The following is an 18,043-nucleotide window of genomic DNA, read 5'->3' as shown; positions in this document are numbered from 1 at the left end:
TCACAGCAGTGAAAAAACTAACTAAAACATTGCACACAATTGTTTCTAATCAAAGTACTCACATTCTATTCAAGTTTGTTGTTTTAGTTCCTAAACTCAGGGGAAAAAGTCTTCATATTCTAAGATTTAATAGCATCAGTAAATTTAGAAGTATCTTCCTTCATCAAGTCTTTATGCTGTACTGTTGCTATATGTACTATATATACATTTCTCTGTGTGTGGTACTGGGAATTAAACCCAGGGATGCTCTACCACTGAGCTATGTTCCCAGTCATTTTTTTCTCATTTATTTTGAGACAGGGCCTCACTAAGTTGCCCAGGCTGGCCCTGAACTTGGGATCCTCCTGCCTCAATTTCCTGAGTAGCTGGGATTATAGGCATACACCACCATGCCTGTCAGCTTTGTTCTTATTTTTCAAAAAATTTTCTGGCTACTGTGGATATTTTTCCATTCCATATACATTTTAGAACCAGGTTGTCAATTTCTATAAAAAACCTGCTGGGATTTTGATTGGAATTAATTAACTCTATAAATAAATTTGAAGAGAATTACCATCTTCCAACCCATAAACACAGTATAGTTCTTCACTTATTTAAATCTTCTTTAGTTTCTCTCTAAAATGTTTTGTAGAATTCAATGTAATGCACGTTTCTTTTAACTTAACCTTAAGAATTTACAATTTTTATTAGTGCATTATAGTTACCCATAATATTGGGGTTCATTTTGACATAATTATACAAGCATGGAATATTTATCCTTAAGGATTTTATGTTTTTTGATGTTGTTGCAAATGGAATTTTGTAAGATTTTATTTCCACTTTTTTGCTTGTGTATAGAGATACACTTAATTTTTGCACATTGACTTTGTATCCTGTGGTATCACTAGATTCACTAATTAGTTCTGGTGTTTGGTTTTTCAACTCTCCTGAAGATTTTCCTTGTAAACAATCATGCCATGTATAAGTAAAGACAGTTTTATTTCTTCCTTTCCAATCTGGATGGTTTTCATTTCTTTTCCTTGCCTTATTCACTAGTTTGGAGTTCCTGGTGAATGTTGAACTGAAATAGTAGAAGCAGACATCCTTGCCTTGTTTCCATGCTCATGGGGACAGCCTCAATATTTCACCATTAAATATGTTAGCTTTTTCATATTTCATCATTAAATGTTAGATTTTTATAGATTATTATTATCAGATTAAGGAAATTTAAAAAAAACTCCTAGCTTCTTCAAATTTGAAAAATATCACTGGGCATGGATTTTTAAACTGTTTTTCTGCATTTAATAAAATGAATATATAATTTTTTACTTTACTGTTAAAGTGGTCAATTACATTGATGTATGTGTGTGTGTGTGTGTGTGTGTGTGTGTGTGTGTGTGTGTGCGCACGTGCGCGCGCACACCCACACGCGCAACACAGTGCTGGGTATGGAACCTAAGACATCATGCACACTAGGCAAGCACTCTACCACTGAGCCACAACGCTGGCACCATTGATTGTTTTTTTTTTTTTTTTTTCTTTTTGCAGTATTGGGGATTGAACTCAGGGGCTCTCTACTACAGAGTTATGTCACCAGCCCTTTTTATTTTTTGTTTTGGGGCAGGTCAGAGACTGACCTCAACCTTATAATCCTCCTGCTTCAGCCACCTGAGTCGCTGGAATTACAGGTGCACCATCACTCCTGGCCATTTATTTATTTATTTATTTGTATCCAGGATTGAACCTAGGGGCACTGAGTCACATCATCAGTCCCTATTTAAGACAGGGTCTCGCTGAGTTGCTTAGGGCCTTGCTAAATTGCTGAGGCTTCAATCCTCTTGTCTCAGCGTCTGGAGTCACTGGGATTACAGGCGTGCATCACCACACATGACTCATTGATTTTTTAATATTGACTAACTTTGCAGTTTTGGGATAAACCTTACATGGTCATCCTTTTCATATATTTATGGAATTGATTTCCTAAAATTATAATAATGTATTGATATAGTATTATTAACTAAAATCCATACTTCATTCAGATTTTCTTAGTTTTTACTAATGACCTTTTTTCTATAATGAATCCCATCCAGGATATCACATTACATTTAGTCATCAAGACTCCTTAGGCTCCGCTTGGTTGTGTGAGAGTTCTCAGACTTTCCTTGTTATCAATAACCTTGACGATTTTGAGGAGTATTGGTCAGATATTTTGTAGGATACCCCCTGTTGGGATTTATCTGTTGTTTTCTTCATGGACAAACTGGTTAAGGGAGAAAGACCACAGAAATATGAAAAGTACATATTATCAGTGTGCCTTTTCACTATTGATGGGGTCCTTGATCATTGGCTGATATAGTGTTTGTCAGGTATTTCTGTTGGAAAATGACTCTTTTTTCCCCTTGTCTTGCATACTGTATTTTTTGGAAGGGAGTTGGTATGTATAGCCCACACAACAAGTGGAAAGTCTGCTTCCCCTCCTTGAGGACTGAGTGTCTACATAAATTATGTGGGATTCTTCTGCACTTGGGATTTGCTTCTTCTATCCCATCTGTTAATATTCAGTCACTTATTAATACCAGTATGAACTTGTGGATATTTATTTTATATTTTGATTTATAATCCAATACTACTTTATTTTGTTACTGAAATTACTACAACTTTTATCACTGGTAAGTTTTCTGTTGGTTCCTATGTTCCTTTAACATACCATAATCAAAGAAATTTTGCTTTGTTTTGTTTCAGGACTTCCTTACTTTCTGGCACTACCAAATGCTATAGGCTCTTCCTGTGTATTTTTTGCCCCAGTCTTGGAATTAACCATTTTTCTAAGGCAGACAGACTCTTTATTAGAGAAGGATATTAGAAACCAAGCTAGATGTGTTGCTTTTTTGTTCTTTTGCAATTATTTTGTTGTTATTTAGGTCTTTTGAATTTCCATGAATTTTAGAATCAGGTCATTAGTTTTTTTCTTTAAAAGCCTGTTGTGATTTTGATTAGAATTCTGTTGAATCTGTAGATCAATTTGGGCAAGATTACCACCTGAACCATGAACAGGCATGTCTTTTCATTTATTTAGATCTTTTTAAATTTCACTCATTACTGTTTCATAGTGTTCAGGATGTAAGTTTTGGACGTATTTTGCCAGATATATTTGTAAAAAATTTATTACTTTTGTGCTACTTAAAGTGGTATTACTTTTTAAATTTCAATTTCCAATTGTTCTCTGTTAGTATATAGAAATGAAATTGAGGGCTGGGGTTGTGGTTCAGTGGTAGAGTGCTTGCCTAGCATGTGTTAGGCACTGGGTTTGATCCTCAGTACCATAAATAAATAAATTAATTAATTAAATAAAGGTCCATCAACAGTTAATAGAAATGCTAAAATACAATTCTGATCTGTGGGCATCAATAGTTAATTTAAAAAAGCAATGAAGTTGATATTGATATTTGTATATTGATCTCTTAACCTATAATCTTTTCCAGGCCACTTATTAGTCATAGTACCTTTTGTTTATAGATTACATCCACTTTTCTGCATAATTATATCATCTGCAAAAATAATAGGTTTACTTCTTCCTTTTCAATCTCCATGTCATTCATTTATTTTTGTTTATCTTATTGTATTGTCTAGGATGTATAGTATAAATGGTGAATAAAGGAGTAGCAGTGGGCATTCTTGTCTTGCTGCTGATCTTAGGGAGAGCATTCATTCTTTCATTATTAAGTGTGACTTAATCTAGGTTTTTTTTCCTAAAGATCTCCTTTATCAGGCTGAGGAACATTCTTTTCTGTTTATAGTTTACTAATAGTTATTATTAGGAATGAATTTGGATTGTCAAATGATTTTTTTGTAGCTGTGGATATTGTTACATGGTTTTTCTTTTTTAGTTTAATATGATAAATTCCATTGATTGGGTTTCTAATATTATACTAAGTTTCCATTCCTGGGAAAAGCCCGCACTTGGTCATCATGTATTCTCCTTTTAAAATATTTATTTATTTACTTATGGTACTGGAGATTGAACCCGGGCATTTTACCATTAACCTACATCTCCAGTACTTTTTATTTTTTGTTTTGAGACAGACTCTCTCTAAGTTGCTGGGGCTGGCTACTTCCAACTTGATATCCTCCTGCCTCAACTTCTTGAGTCTCTGGGATTACAGGTATGTGCCACCAAGCCAGGCTTCCTTCATTACATGTGCACACACACACACACACACACACACACACACACACATATTGTTGAATTTGATTTGATCAACTTTTGTTTAGAATTTTTTAATTTGTTCTTTTTAGATATACATGACAGTATTTGAACATATTATGCATAAATGGAATATAATTTATTCCAGTTAGGATCCCATTCTTGCAATTGTATATGATGTGGCATTTCACTGTTGTTTAGAAATTTTTTTTTTATTTATGGGTCAACATGATTTTATATACCTTCTTTTCAAATGAATATAATTTTCTCATTGAAAAATTAAAGAGAAAAAGAAGAAAACACAATTATTAGAAATAAACACTATCGGTGATAGATACGTATTTTATTATGTTTATATGTATATATGTAATATATTTATAATATATACACATGTACACATGTATATGATTATATATACATGTATATATAATACAAATAATATTTCTTTAATATGTACATACATATATGTATATTATATATACATTTACATGTATTATATTATAGTAATATAATAGCAATTATACATATTATATATGTGCATATACATAGTAACAATATATATTATGCATTATATATGCTAACACATATACCTAGTACAAAACACATACATATATACATATATATATATGTATATATAATAATGTTTGTATTTCCTGAGTTTTTCTTTCTGAGTTTACTAATGGTGTTTTTTTAAAATTTATTTTTATTGTAAACAAATGGGATACATGATGTTTCTCTGTTTGTACATGGCGTAAAGGCATACCATTTGTGTAATCATACATTTACATAGGGTAATGTTGTTTGATTCATTCTGTTATTTTTCCTTCCTCCCCACCCCTCCCACCCCTCTTTTCCCTCTATACAGTCCCTCCTTCCTCCATTCTTGCCCCCCTCCCCCCTATTATGTGTCATCATCTGCTTATCAGCAAGATCATTCTTCCTTTGTTTTTTTGAGATTGGCTTATCTCACTTAGCATGGTATTCTCCAGTTTCATCCATTTGCCTGCAAATGCCATCATTTTTAATGATATTTTTTAGTTGTCAATGGATCTTTTATTTGGTTTATTTATTTTTTATATGTGGTGCTGAGGATTGAACCCAGGCCCTCACACATACCAAGCAAACATTCTACCACTAAGCCATAACTCCAGCCCAGTTTAGAATTTTTAATGACTTTGCTGAGATAATCTCAAATCATCCAATTGCAAGTGCATAATGCAATGGTTTTTGTATATTCACATGGTTGTACAGTAATCACCACAATTAATTTTCAAACATTTTGTCCCCTCTTAAAGAAGCTCTGTCTCCTTAGCTGTCATTCCCTATTCTCTTGCCCCCAGTCATAAACAACCACTTGTCTACTTTATATCTTTATGGATCTGCCTACTGTGGACATTTCATGAGTGGAACTACAATAAGTGGTACTTTAGAATGACTTCTTTCAGTTAGTATAATGTTTTCAAGGTTTACCTATGTTGTAGTATGTATCAGTACTTCATATCTTTATTTCAGAGTAATGTTCTATTGTATACATACACATATTTTATTTATTTGTTCATCAGTCGATGGACATTTGTATTGTTTCCACTTTTTGACTATTATGGTATATTTTAATGGTCAAATAATAATGAACTGCCAAACTGTTTTCCAATATGGCTGTACCATTTTCCATTCTCACCAGTAGTGTATGAGGCTTCTAATTTCTCTGTCCATCTTTGGTGCTGGAGATTGAACCTTGTGCATGCCAGGCAAGTACTTTACTACTGAGCTACATCCCCAGCCTAAAGCTTCCAATTTTCCCACATCCTTGTCAAAACTTCTTATTGTCTGTCATTTTGATTCCAGTGGATATGAGTTATTTCTTCATTAAATGTTTAGTAGAATTCACTAGAGAAGCCATTTAACTTTTGTTTGTGGAACTACTTTTTTTTTGGATACATGCATATATTTAATAATGAATTCATTGACAACAAAAAATCATAAAAATTCATGAGACCTTAGTGCTGTGGAAGAAGGTGAGATATCAAGGAAAAAAAGCAGCTGAACCAGAAGGTAATATGATGAGCAAAAGTAAAGGCAAATATGACTAGGATAGTATTATATGATCTGAAAAGGAGAAGGGCTGGAGAAGCAACCAGTTATCTGAATGCTTGGTAGCAAGCAGCCTCACTGAATGCTGCACAGAGTGGAGGCTATGAGCCAGAGGAAGTCAGGAAAGGAAAAGAATATATAACCCAGGGTAAATAGATGGAAGAGAGTAGGAATTACAGAGGGATGACTCTAAGGCCTTTTGTTTCCTCTAAAGTCTAAAATAAGCCTTAAGTTTTTAAGTATGTCAGTCAAATTCTACAATCACATCATGAGTAGTGCTGGTCACCTGTGAAGAAATGGTGAGGGAAGTGGTTTATAAAAGTAAAGGGGTGACATGGATCCTGCTCTACAGAGTTTACAACCTATATGAGGAGACAAATTCTACACATAAAACTACTATAAAATATATTTACAAAGTAACATACATACATATAAATATACATATGAATATCCAACATAGGAAGGCTAAGGGGTACTATGTTAATGATTGCTTAGAAGTCCCTAGGAGAGTCATTGAAGACTTCCTAAAGGAAAAAATGGTGGACTTTTTAAAAGTATAGTGTTAGTAGAAAGTAGGGCATGTGCAAAGGTACAGAAATAGGAATAAATATACCATGTTCAGTATGCAAATAAGCTTGATTAGAGTCCAAATACATCTAGTTAAGAAGTGAGTGTGATGAAACAGTAGAGGTTCATTCAGTGAAAGATCCTGCAATGTTAGATCTGGTCCGTAAACAAAATGAATAGGGAATGAATGTTTTCTTTAGGTAAGGATAAGTGGCCACGGGTCCAGGACCAAATCCACTTCTCTCAAGTTTGGTAAGTAAGAGACAGAAACCAGCAATGGAAGAATAGAGAAATACTCAGCTTCCTTTGAGAAGTAGAAGGAGCTGCCTTCTGCAAGGACTTGTCCAAAGTGGCAAGTGAACTCCCCAAAGCAAAGAAGTTAAAAAACTCAATGAAATTCCTATGCAACAGATCTAATATCCTAAGGCCAGCTAGATCCTGGTCATCTCAAGTGATCAAGCAGAATATACTTGGCCCTTGCTACTAATTCTTTGTGGGAAGCATATTATATATGCTTATAAAATTGTTTTATTTTTGAACTATGATGACAATCAACTTTGATCCTAACATATTACACATTAAAACAAGGATGCAAAGAACCCCAATCTATAGGGAATGTTCACGTCCCTGAAGAAGGACAAGTCAGTAAGGGCCCAAATTCTCCCCTGTTCTTTAAGTGGAAAAGCAAAATATCACATCTTGAAAAGAGGCTGCTCTCAGTCAAAGCAAGTAAGATCTCTTTCTTTAAGCCTATTGATCTGAAGCTGTTCCAGGAAGAAAAGGAAAAAAAAAAAAAAAAAACCAAAGAGTTCAGGTCAGATGTTCACCAGCAGCCAGAGTTCGACCCTATGTCATGACAGTTCTGCTGGGAAACGCTGAGTCCCAGTGATGCTGAAATTGAATGTTGGGGCCCAATCTTGATGCCATTTGCCTTTTATTCCCAGTCAGCATGATAACCATGTTGGAGCTAGAGTGCTGGTGGGCATCCTCTAACCATGAGGTCAGGTGGTTGAAGGTTTCACGCCTTGTAATGTCATACACCAGCAGTGTTCCAGCTGCTCCCCTGTAGTAGGAATGAATGATAGAATGGAAGGATTCTTGCCCAGCCGTATCCCAGATTTGCAGTTTGATTTGTTTTCCATCAATGTTGACCATGTGGGCTCCAAACTCCACACCTATTGTGGGGTCGTGGACAGGCTGGAACCGCTTGTCTGTAAACTGCAGGAGGAGACATGACTTCCCCACACCTGAAAGAAGAGGGTGAACATTCCACAAGCAAGCACGCAGCCCGAGAACTTTACAGCCGCTAGACTCTGGGCATATTGTGGAATTGCTTTTGACAACAAATTCAATTTCTTTAATAGGTAGCTATTCATGTTATATGGTTTTAGCCAGGTACTTTGGCGCACACCTGTAATCCCAGCAACTCTGGAGGCTGAGACAGGAGGATTGTGAGTTCAAAGCCAGCCTCAGCAACTTAGGGATGTCCTAAGCAACTCGGCAAGACCCTATCTCTAAATAAAATATAAGAAAGGGCTGGGGATGTGGCTCCGTGGGTTAAGTGCCCCTGGGTTTAATCCCCAGTACCAAAAACATTTTTTTTTTCTTCTCAACAAAGCTAGAATAGCAGGTGAGTTTCTCAAAGTGATAAAGGGCACAAGAATAGAATCAATGGTGAAAGAGTGAACACTTTGCTCTGATTGGAAATAAGTAGAGCATGTTTACTCTCATCGCTTGTATTAAACATTGTACTGGAGGTTTTGGACCAGTACAACCAGGAAAGAAAAGAAAGAAAAAACATGCAAATTGGAAAGAAAGAAGTAAACCAAGATCATTTTGCACATGATAGTTGTTGACATAAGAAGTCAGATGGAATCTCCAAAAATCTCCTAGGCTGATAAGTGAGTTTAGGATACAAGATAAAAGATAAATATAAAAATGAATTATATATCTACACTAGCAATGAAAAAGGTAAAAATAAATTTAGAAAGACAATTCTATGCACAATAGCTTTAAAATGAATAAAGTATTTAGAAACAAATTTAGCAAAAAATGTAGACTTACTACACAAAAACTATAATGCATTCATTCCTTAGGGAAATTCAAAAAGATCTGTATCAATGGAGAGAAATTCCATGATCATGAATTGAAAAACAACATTGATAAGATGGCAATTCTTACCAAATTGATAAATTGGTAAGATAATTAAATTAAATTAAATTAAATCACTATTAAATTCTAGCTGGTTAAAAAAAGAAATTGGCAATCTGCCCCTAAATTGTATGTGGAAATGCAATGGTTCAGAATAGCCGAATAACTTTGAAAAGAGCTAATGAGAGAATTTTTAAAAATTATTTTTTAGTTTTTGATGGACTTTATTTTATTTATTTATATGTGGTGCTGAGAATCAAACCCAGTGCCTCACACATGCTAGGCAAGTGCTCTTCTGCTGAGCTACAACCCCAACCCAAATGAGATAATTTTTACTTCCATATTTCAAAACTTAATATAAAGTCACAGTAATAAAGATAATATGATGATAATATGATACTAACATAAGGATAGAAATGTAGATTGATGGAACAAAATAGAGTTCATAAATGAACCCTTGAAAAGTAAATGAGCCCTTATATTATGGTCAATTGATTTCTGACAAAGGTACTGAGGCAATTCAATATAGAAATGATAGTCTTCAACAAATGCTATTAGGACAACTGTACCCTCATCACAAATGATAAGTATGTGTATTGATATTAATCATTTTGATTTAATCATTTTATAATGTATACTCATCAAAATATAACATTGTATACCATGAATATATATAATTTTTCTTCATCAATTAAAAACAAATTAAAATATTGATCTGGTTACTGCTATAAAGGAATTAATTTTCCAGATATAATTAAAATCCCCAGTCAGTTAACCTTATTATATGAGATTATGGGCCTGAGCTGGTTAGGTGAACCTTTAAATACTGAGTTTTCTCTGACTAGTGACAAAAAAGGTCATTAGAGATTCAAAACACAAAAAAGATCTGGTTATATATAGTTTTCTTGATATTAGTAGGGACCTTGTATCAAGGAAATGGAAAATTCAGTTTTATAGGTGCAAGGAATTGAATTCTGTCAACAACCTGAATGAACTCAGAAGCTGATATTTTGTTGTTGTTCGGAGGTGGGTTCTTCCAGAAAAGAGCTCAGCCTGGTCAACAACTTTGATTTTCTAGGCACTAGGTAGAGAGCATGTCTGATCTTATGACCCACAGAACTGTGATGTAGTAAATGGTATTGTTTTAAGTTGCTATGTCTGTGGTAATTATGATAACAACAATAGAAATCTAAAACATTGGTATAGCCACAATAGCTCTTTTGTTTTATTGTTTTCATGTATATTATTTTCCATCCTTTGAACTTATTTGTGTATTGGATCTAATAAGAAAAGAAAAGGTGAGAGGGAATTTCATGAAAATAGAAGAGATCATTGGAGTAGAGAAGGGATTGAGAGCGAGGGAGGAGGGATGGGAAAAAGGAAGAACCGTGGAATATATTTAATCTAATTTTTCTATGTACATATATGTACCACAGTAACTCTCACCTTCATGTATATCCACTAGGAACGAATTGAAAAATATACTATAGAATAAAGGGAAGGGAACAGGATGAGAGAGGAGGGGAGGGAAAGGGGAAGTACTTGGGACTAAATCAGAGAAAATTATATTCCATGCTTGTATAATTATGTCAAAGTGAACACTAATATTATGTATAACTAAAATGAACTAATAAAAAAGTATGTCTGTTCTAGACAACATATAGTTAGATCTTGTTTTAAATTCAATCCCTTCTCTTTGATCATAATGCTTATTTCATTTACATTTAATATAATATAAATATATTATAAATATAAATATTATAAATAAATAATATAAATACATTATAAATATATTATATATTATAAATATATATAAATATATTATAAATATAAATATAAATATAAGTAATATAATTATTTATAACTAGCATTTTGCTGTATTGTCTCATATAACACTATTTGTCCTTTACTGACTACTTTTATATTAAATAGGTGTTTTCTAGGGTACCACTTTAATTCTTTTTACTCTATGTTTTGAATTATTTTCTTAGTGGTTTATCTGGGATTTACTCTCTCTCTCTCTCTCTCTCTCCAAATATATATATATATATATATATATATATATATATATATATATACACACACACACACACACACACATATATATATATGTATATAAACTTAAAAATATATACTTGACATTAATGATAACTCATTTTCAGTATTATACAGAAACTGCTCCAAAACAGTTTCTTTTCCTCTCCTCTCTTTTATGCTATTATTGTCATCTTTATATATTCCAAACCCAAAAATATTTGAACAATTATCATTTTATACACATGTCTTTAAAATTAGTTATGAGAAAAAAAGAAAAATATAATAATGTATTAATATTTTTTGATGTTGGAGATGGAACCCCAGGGCCTTGTGTATGTAAAAATATGTGCTCTACTACTAAGTTACGAACCCAACCCAGTATGTTGATATTGCATTTTAGTCTTCCTATGTAATTGCTTTTACTGTACACTTTATTTCCTTATGTGGAATTGAGTTACAATTTCTTTTCAGCCTGAAGAATTTCCTTCTTCCCTTTCTTTCTTTCTTGTTTCTTTAAGACAGGTCAGCCAGCCAGCAATTAGTTCTGTTAGCCTTTTCTTTAAGTGCGTGTGTGGGGAATGTCTCCCTCCCTCCCTCCCTCCCTCCATTCATTCCTTCCTTCCTTCCTTCCTTCCTTCCTTCCTTCCTTCCTTCCTTCCTTCCTTCTTTCCTCCCTCCCTCCCTCCTTTCGTTTTTGAAGGATAATTTTTCAGGTATAGCATTGTTGGTTGACAGTCCCCTCTCCACCTCGAATATGCCATGTTACTGCCTTCTTATCTCTATTGTTTCTGAGGAGAAATCAGTGGTAACTTTGTTCATGACATGTTGTTTTCCTCTTGCTCATTTCAAGGTTTTCTTTTTTGGGTTTGACTCTCAAAAATTTGTGATCTGGGACTAGGGATGTGGCTCGGTGGTTGAGCACTTGCCTAGTATCCACAAGACCCTGGGTTCAATTCCTAGCTCTGCAAAAATAAAAAATAAAAAATAAAGATTTATGATCTGTTTGAGTGTAAATGTCTGAGTTGTTCTATTTGGAATTCATTGAGCTTCTTCCATGTGGAGATTCATTTTTCACTAAATTTGAGAAGTTTTAACCCATTTCTTCTTCTAATATTTTTAATGTTTCCTTTCGTCCTCTTCCATTCTGGGACTCCTATTATGCATATCTGGTACATTTGATAGTGTCTCACAGGTCTTCGAGATCCTTTTAAAAATATTCTCAGTTTATTTTTTATTTTTTAAAAAATATTTCTAGTTGTAGATGGACACAATACCTTCATTTTATTTTATTTAATTTATTTTTATGTGGTGCTGAGGATTGAATCCAGTGCCTCACACGAGCTAGGCAAGTGCTGTATCACTGAGCTACAATCCCGACCTCTCTCACTTTGTTTTTAATACTGGTAATTGAACCTAGGGGCACTCTACCACTAAGCTACAGTCCCTAACTTTTTTATTTTTTATTTTGAGACAGAGTCTGGCCTCAAACTTGCCATCCTCCTGCCTCAGTTTCCTGAGGATTACAGGTGGATGTACCAGGTTCATGGTTTTCAAGTCTTTAGTTTCTTCATTGCTCTTATATTCTGTTTATCAGATGTGCAATGTCTATTGATCTATCTTTGAGTTTGCTGATTATTTATTCTGCCTGCCCAAATCTGCTGTTGAGCCTCTTGAATGAGTTTTTCATTTCAATTGTCCTACCTTTTAAATTCAGAATTTCCATTGATTCCTCTTTCATAATTTATGTATCTTTATTAATATTATTTATTTGATGAGTCATCACTATCACATATGCCTTTGATTCTTTTTTTCATAGTTTTAACATGTATAATAAACATAATATATATATATACATACATATATCTGTATATACATACACACACTATGTTAGTACAAGGTAATTTGAATCCTTCACACAAGCTAATCATAGCTTTAGATATATATATATAAAACAAACAAGCAATAATATACATACATAATATGTTAGTACAAGATAGTTAGAGTTCTTCATATTTAATTTAATACATCAGGTACCAAACATATATTTCAAATAGAGTTTTTAAATCACTGATATGTACTTCATTTAAACTTAATATTTAGTTTATTTGCCTTTTATGAATATAATTTATAACAACTTTTTAAAAACTATTTTTACTAATGCATAATTGCAAAATTAAAATAGATGTATAAATGAATTCAGATTAGAACAAAAATTTTTTCAGTTCTCCAATGTTAGCCCTATTTAGAGTGAGGCACATATACATAATGGCTCTCCTTTCATAGAAAATAACCGCAAATTCATGTGCTTGAAAGCATTTCTTGGGCCCACTTACAATTTCTTGTGAATATAAGATATACATTGCATATTGATCAGAATATTCATACAGCAAAGAGGTATGGTCCTCAGAGAGCAGTGTTTAGTAATGGAGCAAGACAGACCTCTTCCTTTTTTCCTGCCTTCTCCCCAACCTACTCTGCACAGGTTTGTAAATATGCAGGGGCTTTTCTCAAAAGTTCTAGGTTGGCAAGAACATTCAGTTTTGAGTAGGGCAGAGCTTGTGAGAATCCTAAAGTGCACACAACATTCTACAAAAAAGGAGTTATCTTATCTAAAATGTCAAAAGCAACACCATTTGAAACATTAGGAACTAATGTTTGATTCACAATATCTATTAAAATCTATTAAAATTAGGAACTAATATTGATTCACAATATCAATTAAAATCCAATTTTCAGAATTGGGTTTGTCATTTCATACCAGACATCTTAAAAGCAATTCCACCATTATCCTCTCCCTGTAGTTGAAATAAAATCTATCTACAATAATGTTAAATTTGATATTTTAGGTCTTATTATACATTTTGTTATATTATTCTCAACACGTACTAATTTTCTTTATCCCTTTCTAATATTAAAAAAGGATATTTATGGTACTGATAAGATTTTAAAATTGTCAATATTTGATTAAATATTTTATTTGAGGAATATTTTAAATTGTATGCAATAATTCTACCACCTTTTTATAGTTTTAATCGTAAGGGATCCCACGGAAACCACGCCGGACACTGCCTTTGATTCTTTAAACAATGTTTCCTTCAGTTCATTGAATATACTTATAATTGTTTACCTGAAGGCTTTATTTTTTTTATTTTTTGGTACTGGGGATTGAGCCCAGGGAACTTTCCCACTGAGCTACATCCTCAGCCCTTTTTTTAAATTTTGAAACAGCGTCTTGCTAAGTTGCTGAGAATTGGCCTCAAACTTATGATCCTCCTGCCTCAGCCTCCCAAGTTGCTGGGATTATGGTGTATGGCACCACACCTGGCTCATTCGAAGACTTTATGTACTAAATCTCTCATCTGTATCCTCCTGGAGAGGATTTAAATAAACTGCTTGCTTTTTATGTATATGGGCCATATCTTGGTTCTTTGCATAGTTTGGTGAAACTGGATATTTTACGGAACATAAAATCTCTGGCTTCTGATTTCTCCGTCCTCAGAGTTTGTGGTTTTTTCTATTATATTTTTTGTTTTGTTTAATGATGTGCTTTCTCCTGCAGTGTTTGACAATTACAATCTCTGCTTAGTAAAAAAAAAAATCCAAATTCTATTGAAGTTTAGCTGCTTATGATCTACTCTTGGGTCACCTTAGCTTAGTGGTCAGTCAGTTTTTAGTCAGATTAGTCAGAGACTTTGCTTAAACACCTTGAACCAATAATGTTGCCACCCTTTTCTTTATACGGAATTTTTGCATGTGTTGGTATACTTATTCACAGTTCAAACAGTTCACACACAAGTCTTCTCTGGGTTTCACTTTCTGCTTGCATATGGTCTCAAGGAAAGCACTAAATATGTGCATAATTGGGGCCATCTCTGCTCCCCTCTGAGCATGTGTGTAGCTCTGTGTACACACACAGACTTCCAGATCCAACAGAAGATACAGGAGTTTATCAAAGCCCCTTATGACTGTCTCATTTTCCAGCTCTCCTTTTAAATTTTTTCACTAGTTTGTCATATTCTGGTCAGTATTATATCTATAGGCAGTTGTGATGTTGGTTTTTCCTGATTTACCATTTTGGGGAGGTATAATTCATATATAATATATAATTCACTCATTAAATTTTTTTATAGGATTGCACAACCATCAACACAATCTAATTTCAGAACATGCCTAGTAACTTTTTTCAATATTGGAGATTGAATCCAGAGCCTCAAGCATGTTAGGCAAATGCTCTATTACAGAGCTGTATTCCCAGTCATTTTAAATTTTATTTTGATTCGGGGTCTTCCTCAATTTCTCAGACTGGCCTCAAAACGTAGTCTTCCTGCCTCAGCCTCCTGAATAGCTGGGATTACAAGCGTGTTCCACCAAGTTCAGCTGCCTAATAACTTTGATTAGATCAGAAGATAGGTATTTTGAATTTTACCTTGTTGAGAGGTGTATGTTTTTGTATTCCTATGAATCTTCTTCTTTTTTGTTTGTTTTGGGATGTAGTTAAGTTACTAGGAAATAGTTGGATTCTTTTAAGTCTTGTGTTTAAGATTTGTTTTGCATTTATTTTATGTTATTTATTTATTTTTTGTGGTGCTGGGAATTGAGCCCAGGGCTTTGTGCATGCTAGGCAAGCCCTTTACCACTGAGCTACATCCCCTGCCTAAGATTCATTATGTGAGACTGGAGTAATGCTTAGTGTAGTGCTAATTATTTCTCACTACGGAGGCAAGACCTGTCTTTGTACTCTACTCAATACCCTGTGAATCTTTTTTTTTTTTTTCCTGATCGGCAAGTTCTTCTTTATTCAGCAGCAGAGTCAATCTGCTCTGTGAATCTTGAGCTTTTACTTTCTTGCAGTACTGGGGATTGAACCCAGGGCCTCATGTATGCTAGGCTAGTGTTCTACCACTAGGCTAAATCCCCAGCCAAATCTTGAGTTTTCTGATATGGCATAAACAGTCAATTTCACTGATCTATGAGAGTGTCAGAAAATGCAGAAAATGTTACCTCTAATCCTTTTGGATGGTTCTTTCCCACTTGTGTGATTTCTTCACATACATGTAGTGGTTACTACTCATATGTATCCTCAAGGGCACTCTAAAGATCTCTGAAGTTCTATTTCTGTGCAGTTCTCTTCTCTTCTCCATTCTGAAAACTTTAATCACAGTAGTGCCTCGGACTCTCAGCTCCATGTCAACTTAGGGAGTTGCAGGCCTCATCCTTGACTTCTCTTTTCTGTACCTAAGCCTTGAAACTCTCCAGACAATAAGATAGAGTAATTATAGGTATACTCTCATTTTGTCCTCATCTCTCGTGAATCATTGCCCTTTGTTGTTTGATATCCAGTGTCTTGAAAACCATTTCATATGTATTGTCTGTGTTCTTTATTTGCTCCAGGTAGAAGGGTAAATCAAATAACTTAAAATCCAATTTGTCCAGAAACAGAAAAAGCAATTTGGGGGGATTTTCTAGATGTCTTTTTGTGACTGGATTCTAAATGAATTCCATTGTTGTTAGAGGACATTCTCTGAGATTTTAAGCCTTTTAAATTTATTGAGTTTTGTGGTCTAGTTGTAGTCTAGTTATAGTCTATCTTGGTTAATGTTTCATGTGTTCTAGAAAAGAGTAGGCATTGTGCAGTTGTTTGGTACAGCTTTCTGCATGTATGTCAAGTAGGTGAAATTATTTGATACTGTTGTTCAAATCTTCCATAAAGCTTTACAGATATTTTTGTGCACTTATATTATTATTGAGGGAGGCATGTTAAAATCTCCACCTGTGATTGTATATTCATTTGTCTCTATAATTTTCAATTTTTGCTCATGTATTTTAAAGCTTTATTATTAAGTTTACTAGTATTTTGGATTGTTGTCTTCTCAGTGAATTGACTCTTTTATCATCATGAAATGATCCTCTTTTATCTCTGATCTCCGGTGATACTCCTTGTCTTGAAGTGTACTGGGCCTGTGCCTTATGTTAATGTAACCACGCCATTAGTTATGCTGAATATTTACATGGATATCTCTTTATTCTTTTACTTTCAACCTATTTGCCTTTATATTTAAAGTATACACTGATTTTTATGGTGCTGGGGATCGACCTCATACATGCTAGCCAAGTGCTCTACCATTGAGCTACATCCCCAGCCTTTAAAGCATAGTTCTTGTAAACATCATTTATAGTTGAGTCTTACCAAAGTTTCCACCACTTTCCAATAGCGCCACAAGCTGGCATTTAAGCCTTTAGAACATGTTTTTGTTTTTGGAAATTCCAGATCCAAACCATAACACATGACCTGAAGATTACAATCTAGTTACTTTGTAAAATGTCCCATAACTTGGGTTTATCTGATGTTTCCTCATGATTATAATCTGGTTATGAATTTTTGGCAGGAACACCAAAGAAATTATGCTTTGTTCTTTTATTGCATCTTGCCAGGGAGTACATGATTTCACTATGTTCTATTATTGATGATGTTCTCTTTGTTCATTTGATTAAGGGGATGTCTTCTGAACTTCTCCACTATAAAGTTATTCTCTCTCTCTCTCTCTCTCTCTCTCTCTCTCTCTCTCTCTCTCTCTCTGTTGGGGATTGAACTCAGGGTCTTGAAAATTCTAGCTAAGTGCTCTACCACTGAGCTATATCTCCAGACCTTTTACCTTTCATTTCGAAACAGGGTCTTGTTAGGTTTTCCAAATTGGCCTTAAGCTTTCACTCTTCCTGCCTCAGTCTCCTGAGTAGCTGTGATTACAAGTGTGTGTGATCATGCCTGGCATGTTATTCTTTTTGTTTTTGCAGTTATTAATTATGTTGTGGACTTTGTATTTATCCATCTATCTCTATATGCCTATAGCTGGTGAGGAACTGGAATATATGTATATGTGTGTATATATATATATATATATATATATGTATTGTATAAAATAATCATCAAACTCATCAGACTTCTCATATTCATCAACCTTCTCATTAATACACTCATATTAGCAGTAGGGACTCATGACTTCATACCCTTCATTA

At 34.0% G+C, this 18,043-nt stretch overlaps 1 protein-coding gene across 1 annotated transcript; it reads right to left on the bottom strand.

The window, feature by feature from the left end:
• Window positions 1-7,664: 7,664 nt before the first annotated feature.
• Window positions 7,665-17,689, bottom strand: LOC124971650 (ras-related protein Rab-2B-like). The gene is given in 3 exon segments (XM_047535314.1): window positions 7,665-7,774; window positions 7,777-8,088; window positions 17,683-17,689. Coding segments are annotated over 3 exon segments (429 nt in total).
• Between the last annotated feature and the right edge of the window lie 354 nt (window positions 17,690-18,043).

Source organism: Sciurus carolinensis, chromosome X, assembly GCF_902686445.1.
Source record: "Sciurus carolinensis chromosome X, mSciCar1.2, whole genome shotgun sequence".
NCBI lineage: Eukaryota > Metazoa > Chordata > Mammalia > Rodentia > Sciuridae > Sciurus > Sciurus carolinensis.
This window is presented reverse-complemented; position numbering and strand designations above follow the sequence as displayed.